Below are 12709 nucleotides of genomic sequence, written 5' to 3' on the forward strand. Positions count from 1 at the left end.
CAGATGAAGCAGACCAAGTCAGACATGAAGTCACCCACATCCTATGCACAAGCAAACCACCCAAAAGCAACCTAACAAAAGAAGAACAAGTAGCATTGCAAAACCTAAGAAAAGACAACAGCATAATCATACTACCAGCAGATAAAGGCAATGCTACAGTGGTAATGGACACATCAGACTATGAAGAGAAACTGTCCAACTTACTCAAAGAAACTACATACAAACCTATATATACAGATCCCACAACCTATCTAGAAAAGACCACCAAGAAAAAGATAAAATCAACTTCTATAAGCCAAGAAATCCAACAAACAATCATTCCCAGGGAGAAGTCATCCAGATGCCCAAAACTATATGGCCTCCCCAAAATACACAAAGATGGAATCCCACTAAGACCCATAGTAAGTTCTATAGGCTCACCACTACAAAACTTAGCTAAATACCTAGCAAAACAACTACAACCTCAAGCAGAAATGGCAGCTTCATATGTCCAAAACTCATACCACTTTATAGAATTAGTGAAAAATCTACAGATAGACCAAAAAGACTTGCTAGTCAGCTTCGATGTGGTATCACTATTCACCCAGGTGCCAGTCCAAGAAGCTCTATCAACAATAAGAAGCAAATACCAACCACCAAACCATATTATAGAACTAGCAGAACACTGCTTATCAAACACATACTTCATACACAGAGGCCAGAGATACAAACAAATAGAAGGCGCACCAATGGGATCCCCTCTATCACCAGTTATCGCCAACCTTTTCATGGAAGAATTTGAAACTAACGCTCTGGAAAAGACTACAAACAAACCAAAACTGTGGCTCAGATATGTGGATGACACCTTCGTGATCTGGCCCCACGGAAGAAAGGAGCTAGAAAACTTCCTAACACACCTGAACAGCCTACATCCCAAAATAAAATTCACCATGGAGATTGAAACAAACAACCAGTTACCTTTCCTGGATGTACTTATATACAAAAAACAAAACGGCACCCTAGGACACACAGTCTACCGAAAGAAAACGCACACCAACCGTTACCTCAATGCGCAATCACATCATCACCCAGCACAAATAAATTCAGTAGCCAAAACACTAATAACAAGAACCAGACGCCTTGCAGATAAAACACATATACAAACAGAACTACACATCCTGACAGACATATTGACAGCAAACAAGTTCCAAAAAAACAAAATCACCAATATGATTCAGCAGGGGACTCCGAAACAGAAAAACATCCAAGAAGAAGAACAGAACAACGGACGAGCCATCTTGCCCTACATAAAAGGAACAACCGACAAAATCAGTAAAGTACTACGCAAACATAACATCAAAACCGCATTTAACACTGACAGAAAGATATCAACCATCCTGAGAAATCCCAAAGACAAAATAGAACTGGAAAACCAGGGCATATACCAAATCCCATGCGCCTCCTGTCCAGCAACATACATCGGACAGACTAACAGAAGAATAGAGGTACGTGTAGAAGAACATAAGAACTCAGTACAGAAGAAAGATCACACATCTTCACTAGTACAACACATAAACACTACGGGACACAACATCAATTTTGAAGGTACAAAAACAATCGCCAAAATAGAACATCTCAATAGCAGAATAATCAGAGAAGCCATTGAAATAGAAAAACACCCAGACAGTATGAACAAGCGAGACGACACCTCCCGCCTACATGACATTTGGAAACCAGCATTGATAGAGAAACGAATTTCAGCAAACAAGGATTTAAAAAACCAACAAACAACCCCAAATGCCACCAGCCCCAGCAAGACTCATCCACACCCAGAACAAAAACTCCCCCACACAGAAGACAGAACAAGTCAAGCAAAAGTGCCATCACCCAAGCAGAAGAACGCACACACGAACCTGACTGACCCATACCAGAGATACATAGCAGGTCCTCGAACTCGGAGCCAAACCAAAGCTCTGGAGGCCACTACACAGCCCACTCCTCAGGACACCAAATCACAACACTCAGGATATTACAACACAACAAAAAACCCCACCCATTCAGAACACACCCCACCCAATCAGAAGACAGCCACACCTCCAACCAATCAGAAGACAACCACGCATCCACCCAATCAGAAGACAGCCACGCCTCCACTCAATCAGAAGACAACCACGCCTCCACCCAATCGGAGGACACCCCCACCCAATCAGAAAGCAGCCACGCCTCCACCCAGTCAGAACACAGCCCCACCGGCAGTTGGAAGGAAAGGAACAGCCAGACCACGCATTGCTCCTGGAAGCAGCAGGAGGAACACTCCGGCCTGATGATGACGGATGGGATTTCGTCGAAACGTCGCCACAACTTTCTGAAGATGAAAGGAACGCGGGAAGAAACCCGAGACTCTAGATCTACATATATATATATATATATATATATATATATATATATATATATATATATATATATATATATATATACATATATATATACAGTATATTTATATATACAGTGTATATATATATATACAGTGTATATATATATATATATATATATATATATATATATATAAACATACAGTATATGTATATACAGTATATTATATATATATATATGTGTGTGTGTGTGTGTGTGTGTGTGTAAATTTTTAATTGCTAACAAAGAATTAAGGGAGACTGATATGCATTTCAAACTTATTAGTTTTCATCAGTCAGCCATACCCTTCTGAGATTCGAACCTGGGCTGATTGCACATTAGGCAGTTGTTTTTACCTCTAGGCCACAGACTCTCTCTCGCTTTGTTAGCTGAGAAGCAAGGGGAGATATGTGTCAAATGCTTGTTAACTATTTTTAGATTACCTTGCTACGCCCCAAACATGGGACAAATCTTTATATCCTGTTTTAGCCTAACCGAAGAATTAAAGGGAGACTTTATATAAAGGGAGTATATATATATATATATATATATATATATATATATATATATATATATATATATATATATATATATATATATATATATATATATATATATATATACTGTATACTGTTCCTCCCCATGGAATTTAGGACTGCCCCCGACCTTCGCTCATTTCGCCGGGACCTGAAAACTTGGCTCTTTGAGCTGTCTGGCCCAGGCTGAGGGGTTTTAATTTTATTGGGTTTTAGTTTAAATTTTGGGGATTTGATTTAATTAATTTTTAATTTGATTTTAATTTTTGTATATTTGTTTTTAATCCTCCCTGTACACCACCCTGAGTCCTACGGGAATAGGGCGGTATATAAATTTTATATATATATATATATATATATATATATATATATATATATATATATATATATATATATATATATATATATATACACACAAACATATGATATTTCAAGGGATGAGGCAAAGGGGACAATTAGAAACTATGGTACAACACAATGGTTGCCTTGTATATAATTATGAGCAGTGTGTTACAAATATCAATGTATGGACATCTTTTGTCATGGACACCAATGAGAAATACATTTAAATGTATGTATGTGGAGAGCATGTTTTTAGAAGAAAACAAATATAAATGTCTTGCTTGGATTAAACTACTGAATATTTATTTTAATTGATTTAGTTTAGTTTAGTTGATTCCCTGAAATGAAGTGTGCATGTAGTTAATTTCTTGACTGAAATTAAATAACACACTAAATTGGTGTGTTACTCTTTGTTTTCTGCCATCATAAATGGTAATAAATATTAACTTCTCCAAGAAAGCTGCCAAAATAAGCATTATAAAGCACTTTATAACCTAGGGCAACCATATCACTCTCTTGGCAACAATAAGGAGTGTTTCTTTTTTCCAATATCCAGATTCTTGGCACTTCTCAATCTGAAAAACTATTTTTTATATATTTAGCTTGTAGATCCTTGATACATGATGATTTTGAAATATTTGGCTTGACCCAAATATTTTGTTTTTGTTTAAGGTTTTCCTTAAACTGTATGTTACTCTGTATGTGTTTATGTATGCTTGTACACAGAAAACATAAATGAATTACTTAAAAAGACATCTTGACCTATTATATGGATTATCCTTATTATTTTAAATATAAATATATGCTGATTTTACTTCACAGGTTCTAAAATTCACTAATATTTATTAAGATGCACTATAACTAAATTTTATTCAAAAATGATGTAAGAGTTTGATAACCACCATCAGATTTAAGAGTCAACTAACATTTTTATTCAGCATAAGATCAATAAATTAAATGTGCCTATTCTCCCGTAAACTCATCATTCCTTATTATGCACTGAAGATTATTCTTTGAAATGTATGTTATCACTTCAGCAAAAAAAACAACTTAAATTTCATTGTTCATGAGCAATTCAACCATAATATCAGTGTATTTAAAGTGTCAGATACAATTGTATGTGATGATGTGTGTGTGTAATTGATGGGTTTGTGAGTAGCATCGATAATTTTGTTCCACATTTCAACTGTTACTTAAAGAGTCACCTGATGCACATATGTTTATATAAGAAGTTCTGCCAAATTTAATAAGGCTTATTCCACAACACAACTTCTTAGGAGGATGCTTTGGGATTTATGGGGACTTCCTAACAAGCATGACTGGGATTCCAGGGAATAATCTAGAGGACATCCTATTAGGAAAGGCATTCTAGTAAATAAGTTTAGGATTTCAGATATTTTGTTATCTTAAATTTAATATTACTGACAGAATTAAAATATCTGTCTTGTAAAAATATTGATTTTCATAAAAAAAAGCAAAATAACTCTTCTCTGCCTTCAGATTTTCTTTCCATCTACACTTTAACACTGTGTCTTTTTTCTAGTTGAAGAAGATATCTGATTCTGTACTTAACTCAAAAACTCTTTGCATGCTGGAAAAAATGTAGGCTTTGTAAATTAATTAATATTAGCAAGCCACTGTAACAGGGCAGAGAAGTAAAGGGAAAGCAGTTTCATGAAGATTCTTGCTACAGACTTACCTACAAAATCTAAAAAGTGTTTTTGTGTGTGTGTGTGTGTGTGTGTGTGTGTGTGTGTTTCCATTCAGTCTCCAGGTAGTGATATATAGGTTTCTCACTAGTGTTGAATGGAGAAATGTCTAGCCATCCGAAGTCCTGAACTGGCCCTTCAGAACAGTTTGATTGCCTTCTTGATTGTTTGCGAGATAACTCTAAGATTGGCAGTGACAGGGTAATTTACTGAAGATTGCAATGTCAGACTATATCCAAGGGGGCTTGCTGGCATGAAGATGTTATTCTCATGATTGACAGGCCACTGGGAGTTTGGTATGCCAATTTAAAGTTCATGGTGTTGTCCAAAGTGTACAGATGCTTCAGCCCATAATCATGCAGTTTGATGAGGTCATTATAGGCATAACATACTCTCACTCCTATAATAGCCAAAGCAAAGAAGTGTTCATAGCTGGAACAGGTAAACACAAATGTGTAGAAAAGAGTAATTTTCTGCATCTTACCTTTGAATCCCTTACTTAACATATTGACAGGCTTTTCTTTTCTCCTACCTGCATGTACAAACTGCTGAACAAACAATAAACAATAAACCATTTTAAATGAATAATTACAAGCACCAGAAATAGTGTGTTGTGGGGGTAATGTCAAAGTTTTAATAGGAAAACCATCTTCAGTTATTATATGAGTCTAATGATTGTCTCACATTGATTATATAAAATGAGTAGAATCTGAAAAAATATTCTACCTCCATGATGAAAAAGGACTTCCAGATTAGAGGGGATCACAAGTCACTGACCTTGAAATTAAAAATGAAATCTTAATTTCAAATAGTAAAATAACTTAGTGGTACATGAAATGAAAACCGAATGCTGTTAATGCCATTTCCTTTTTTTAAAAAAAGTCTCAAAGTGATCATGGGTGAACATGGCATAAGTCTTCAAAATACCTAATCAGATTCGTAGCTGATCAGACCCAAACATCCATCATCTATTTTTTTAGGAAAAGCTCACTCCATCATAAAGACATATGATAGATAATAATTTGTTAAATTTTCTGGATTGAGTATATTAAAACCTTTCAGATATGTTCCAGGGGAAACAGGTTTGAACAACCGTCTCGTCATTGGAGTTTTTAGTCACAGAGATCTATCAGTAAAAGCCAGATAATCATTCCCTGGCTGCCACACATAACAAATCTGGGGAAAAAAGATGATTAAAAGCTATATATAAACACAGAGAGATGATATTTAAAACCATGCACGGAAGTAACTTCATTGTGAAAATATGTTATTAAAGAATCGAAGGAGGATCATTTTTATTAAAACTTGATTAATGGACAATCTATATTAACAAATATTTATTTTACAGGAATATATATGAAAAGGCTGTGCTTTGTAGGAGACTTTCACACACACACACACACACACAAAGGCATTATGTCCATAAGACATTATGACATGGTGGCTCAGTGGTTAGAATGCAGTATTGCAGGCTAACTCTGCCGATTGCCAGCAGTTCGGTCCTGATTGGCTCAAGGTTGACTCAAAATTCCATCCTTCTGAGGTCAGTAAAAAAGAGGACCCAGATTGTTGGGGTCAATATGCTGACTCTGTAAAGTGCTTAGAGAGGTCTATAAAGCACCATGCACCATTATATAAGTGTGAGTGCTATTGCTATTATGACATTATATTCTAGGAGACATTATGAACACAAATTACAATTGTTGTTATTATTGTTGGTCTATAAAATAACATATAGAGTGGAATATTCTACTGCCCTACTAATATGAGTAGTAAAATGGGCAGGATTTTAGTTTAATCTGCACATCCCAGACTTTGGAGCCTCACAGAAAAACTGATTTGGGCCTTTCGCAAAGCTGAAAAAGTTCATTCCAAAATTGAGAATCGTATCTTTAACGACTTACATTGGCATTTGTTGTAGTGACCCTAAAGGCAGTAACAGAGGTAATTTGGTATAATAAAGTTACCATGTTGATGAAAATGCTTGGGTATATACAGTATATAACTAAAGTTAAATGTGCTGAGATTAGCAATGCCATTGTTCAGCTTGTAAGGAAGCAATGGTGAGCTGTAAGCAGTGGTACAATCGAATGACTGGGGAAAATAGCTTATGTGTTCTTCCTTTCAGATGGCCTCACTGATTGTTTGGATCCAGATTGCTGCCTCCAGTCGACTTGTCAGAATAGTCTTCTCTGCCATGGCTCACGTGATCCCTTAGACATTATACAGCAAAGCCACTCCGGTTCAGAAGCTGTAAAGTCATTCTATGATCGAATTAAGCTCTTAGTGGGGAAAGACAGCACTCATATAATCCCAGGAGAAAACCCCTTCAATAGCAGGTAATAACTAAATATACAAGTCTGTAAAGGCACGGGAGCTTTTTTTTTTGGCAGGGGTTTTCAATAGTGGTTTAACATGGAATGCAGCTTTCACTAGTGAAATTCTTTTCTGTCTCATGCTAAAAATCTCATTCTGGGCGTTTTGTCATGATTTTTTAATGTTGCCTTTATGTCAGGATGCTGGCTTCGCATACTGTCTCCATATGGGAAAGGACTAGCATTGGATTTATTGCATGCAGGAAGCTCGGAAAGAAAAAGGAATCCCAGCTTTAAAATGAGAAAATAATATGATGACACTAATGAGAGTCCGATATGTTCTGGCTCTCAGAAAGAATATATTTCATGTCTCACACAATTATTCTAAATATGAAAACACAGCATTGATATAGAATTTGAGAGGTTGGTGGTTGTTGTTGTTCTTCTTCAGATTTTGGCCCTGTTTATCCTTTAGTTGCATTAGGACTTTGTTAATAAGCTATAAATACTACCTGGATTTTTAAATAATTAAACCTTGTTTGCATTTAATCAGTCTAAATATCATGAAAGCTAAATATTCGTTGATTGGAAATGGAAGTCCTACATCAGATAGATTGACAGAGGAACATATCCCAAATTTGGTAAAAGGTGACAGCTCTAATTTTTTTTACAAAAGAGTTTTGCTGAAATGAAGCACAGTTGACAACTTGAGATGGTTTTTAAGTCCTTACATGGCATGGGTCCGGAATACCTCGGGGACCACCTGCTGCCGGCGTCGACCCCCCTCCGCCCCGTGCGTTCCCACAGAGAGGGCCTCCTCAGGGTGCCTCCAGTCAGAGAATGTCGACTGGTGGCCCCCAGGGGGAGGGCCTTCTCTGTGGGCGCTCCGGCTTTGTGGAATCAGCTGCCGGTTGAGCTCCGGATGGCACCGGATCTCCGCTCCTTCCGGCGCGGGTTAAAGACCCATTTATTTGAACAAGCTGGCCTGGCCTGATGGGGAATTACTTAGGGTTTTAATATTTATATATATATTTTATTGTTTTTATTGTGGGCAATAATTTAATTCTTTTTTAACTTTTGTACTTTTGTAGTTTTAAGATATGCCCTGTTCACCGCCCTGAGTCCTTCGGGAGAAGGGCGGTATAAAAATTTAATTAAATAAATAAATAAATAAATAAATATCCATATGTGACTTGCAGACAAGGCAGGGTTAAAAGCTTACTGGTAGACTCCTTCTCTCAAGGGTTACCCAGCAAAAGATAATTATAACAGATTGCCATCAATCATGCTGAACCTCCTGAAACACCCCCTTCTATTCTGTCCTTCCTTCCTTCCTTCCTTCCTTCCTTCCTTCCTTCCTTCCTTCCTTCCTTCCTTCTTGCCTTCCTGCCGTCCTTCTCTTCTCCCTTTAGCTAAGCTAGGGGGAAAAATAGAAATGAATATACTTTGGATCTTCCCAAACCCAAAGAGTAGCAGTGTTAGAAGATTTTAATAAAAAAACTTCCATCATTCAATCAATAAATCCACATCTGTAAACCATATACACAGAATTCCAAATACTGTACAATCCATACAATAAGCCTGGCTGATGTTATTTATTCCTTAACTCCTTGATCAAACTCTTAGATTTTGGTACATGTTCAGAGTTCATTATATGGAGATCATAATTAGAAATAAAACCTCAGGGTCTTCTGCTTGGATGATGATGGCCAATCTGTCACAACCTTAGGGTGGTATAGATTTCAAGCAGCATACATACATATCAATTCTGCATGAAAAATATTTTTTAAAAAATATGTTGTTTTCATTACAAAAGAAAGACATCCCATCATTTTCTAATTTATAGTCAGCGTCTATATTTCAATCTTCTAAGATTTATTCTATTTTATTTAGCCCTAAGGTCTGCCTTACTGTTCTTCCTAAGCCCTAACTGCTAAGCTTGTAAGCCGCCCTGAGTCTTCGGAGAAGGGCGGGATATAAATGGAATAATTAAAAAAAAACTTCTATTCTATCTCTTCTATCTATCCTATTCTGTCCTACACATCAGCAGCTACTACTTTGGTGTCCTTATTGCGGGGATGGTATCTGTTGTCAGCTAGACTTGACCATCAGGGTCCTGGAAGCTCTCTGATACTGCATATCATCGCCACCAGTGTCACATTCTGACTCTTGCTTCATATGGATCTATGGTGACACTTTTGGATTGGCTACTCTGAGCCACTTCATACAACTGATCCCCTCTGATTTACTCTGCTTTGATCCTTTCTATGTACCTGGAAGTTTGGCGGGTCGAATCCCGAGTGCCGCGTAACAGAGTGAGCGCCTGTTACTCGTCACAGCTTCTGCCAACCTAGCAGTTCGAAAGCACATAAAAATGCAAGTAGAAAAATAGGGACCACTACGGTGGGAAGGTAACAGCGTTCCGTGCGCCTTTGGCGTCTAGTCATGCCGGCCACATGACCACGGAGACGTCCTTGGACAAGTGCTGGCTCTTCGGCTTTGAAACGGAGATGAGCACCAGCCCCTAGAATCAGAAACGACTAGCACGCATGTGCAGGGGAACCTTTACCTTTACCTTTTATGTACCTGGCATTAGGTCAGATTGTATTGACTGCTAATATAGTGTATTATAGTGTACTGTAATATAATAACCAATCCCAGTTCCCTTAAAATGCCTCATACTGCTGGTACACAGCTTCTTAAAGCCTTATAAGGCACATGTCCTCTTGACCCCGCTGCTTCTCTCTCCCTCACTTGTCTTTCGCTCACTGTTTTACCCACTGTTGAGCTCTTTTTCTCTTCGACTAGGGTTCTGCTGGTATAACTAGCTGTTGGTTTTATGACTGTCTATAGGCTTTGGCACACTGCAGTTGCAGCTACCATCATCCCAACCTTTCAGACCCCTCGCGAGACTCTCTGCTAAGCTCATTAATTTTTCTTACACTGGCTACTTGGCAGTTCACATGTAAGGAGTCTAACCATTTTCCTCTTCCTTCCTTTTTCTTTTGGCTTGATATCCCTCTGGAATCTTCTCAACAGCTGCCAAAACATTTTTCCCTCCCTTTCACTGCTACTGAGGACTTCTTCAGTAATCCTGCTCAGCATATGTTTACAAACACAAATTTACATGCTGCCAGAATCAAGTTTCTGTGTCCCACAGCAACTCTAGACCGACCTTCCCTCCTTTCCAACTTTTTCCTTCTTTTATGTTATTTCTTTAATTTTCCTTCTTCTGTCTTCTGAAATCTACCCTCACTCTTCAAGTTCAGTTAACAAGCCCCATATCTTAAAGGAACTACATTTTTTTACTTTACTTTTCTTTTTTTTTGACAGAAAAATGGTTCTCTTTTCTTTTGGATAGGACTTAAATGGGCCTTAATATTTCACAGCAATCAAAGTGAGAGGAACTGGCACAGCATTTTTTTTCTTTCATAGCTATCTTCTCATTCTAATCCTCTTTGTTCCAATTTCCTCCCTCCACCCCCTTTTTTTTTTCCTGGAGCAACCAGCTCAGGCTTATAGAACACTGTAATTTGCCAAAGTCAGGTATTTCTAAGTCTAACAAGGAAATCCGAAATCATTCAGGAGCTAACCCTATGTTTCCTAATGAGACTTGTTGGAATGATAAATGTGCAAACTTGTATTTACCAGCTGGGCCACTTTATGGGAGGGAACTTAAGAGAAAAAACAAATAGTAAATTCCATTTTATTGTAACTATTCAGCTACCCAAGATGCCTTAAGGACATCACTGTGCTCTACCGAAGGCAAAATAGTTCCCAAATACAATTTTGCAAGATATGAACAACATAATTTCCTGTTTGAAAATTATGGTTATATTATTACTATGGTTACAGTGATTATCTATTATTGATTTGATCCGAAGAGTGGCTTTGGATCAGGTGCCCACCAGATGCAGAGCTATGCATGGCTCATACATAAATCTTCTGTGTCACATGATATCTCTTTTAAAATTCAGAATTCAAACTATTTTATAATATGGCCAGAATAGTTTGCCATTCAAAATAAAAGTTCTTTTGTCCATGTTTTTAGCTAATGTGCATCAACCTATATTCAGCAACAAAAGGTTATTGCCCAAATATATAATAATATTCATAGCTACTTTCATAGCTATCTTCTTATACACACACATACACATTATCAAAAAGTGCCTGACTGCTCAATCCACTACAGCACAACTAACACGAAATGCTTGGATAACACTGCCATACATCAGAAACATCTTACAAATAACCAACAGACTATTACAACCACACGATATCATCGTTGCAAGCAAACCAGCTAAAGGTGGCCCAAAAAGAAAAGGTCATTTACAACATACAGTGTAAGGACTGCAATAGCCACTATATTGCAGAGCACATCCATGAATGCCAACTAGCAGTCAGAAGACACAATGAAAACTCCTTAATCTCAAAACACATAGACAGACTCAACCATAGTTTCAACTGGGAAATGATAAGCATTCTAGACCATGTTAAATTGAAAAATTAGAGAATTCCTGAAAGCTTGGCATTCAGACACATCAGACATCAATAGACAGTAGAGATAAACCACATTTACATACCATTCAAAAGAGATAATTTAAAAATATAAGAAAGAAACAAAAAGATAGAGGACATTCTCTCTAGCAACCAACAGCAAGCAGGGATTAACACCAGGCAAACAATCAAGCAGAAAGCAATACCCTAATCAAGGAACTACTAAGGAAAACAACAACAACTCCCCTACCAAAACTGTCAGTGCAATGTATTGTACAGGATCAGGGAGCAAAGCCCTCACTCACTAGCACTGATTATGTTACCTAATCAGGTTCAAAACATCTGCAAGCAAACAACCAAGCTCAGAGAACATGCAGGACGCCACAATTCACAGAGAATACTGAGCTACCTATATTCTCTTTTGTTGACATATAATAATAGCTGGCAGATTATGATGAAGTGATATTTGATTTATGAAAAATGAAAATGCAACCTATCCCATATTTGTTGACGCATCCCATCAGATTCAGCTCTGCATATTCCAAAGTAGATTTGTTTAGAATTGCAGCCTATTCATGCAATCCTTTGGATGCATATTAAACATAAGCACTGCTGTATCGAATGGAGCTTGGTTCCTAAAAACATGCTCTAGAATCCATCTAGTTAAGATATGCAAATATAGATTTTTTATCTTATGTGTATGACATTTATTTTTCAAATTTTAACTAAGTACAGGAACAATATTGCCTTCATTAGAGCCTTGGTGGAGCAGTGGGCTAATGCCTCCTTAAGTAACACCAGCTGCCTGCAATTAGTGCAGGTTCGCATCCCACCAGGCTCAAGGTTGACTCAGCCTTCCATCCTTCCGAGGTAGGTAAAATGAGGACCCAGATTGTTGGGGGCAATTAAGCTGACTTTG

At 37.5% G+C, this 12709-nt stretch overlaps 1 protein-coding gene across 5 annotated transcripts in view; it reads left to right on the forward strand.

Annotated features, from left to right (window-relative positions):
- Positions 1-12709, forward strand: part of TENM2 (teneurin transmembrane protein 2) — a gene marked incomplete at its 5' end in the record, with an annotated part of 970964 nt that overhangs the window by 872465 nt on the left and 85790 nt on the right. For all 5 annotated transcript variants that reach the window (XM_081316730.1, XM_081316731.1, XM_081316732.1 and 2 more), the window contains one exon: positions 7107-7317. In XM_081316730.1, the coding sequence (XP_081172856.1) occupies positions 7107-7317 (211 nt within the window). The remainder of the gene's footprint in view (positions 1-7106; positions 7318-12709) is intronic.

This window comes from Vipera berus (genome assembly GCF_964194415.1).
Source record: "Vipera berus genome assembly, chromosome: 2".
NCBI classification, from domain to species: domain Eukaryota; kingdom Metazoa; phylum Chordata; class Lepidosauria; order Squamata; family Viperidae; genus Vipera; species Vipera berus.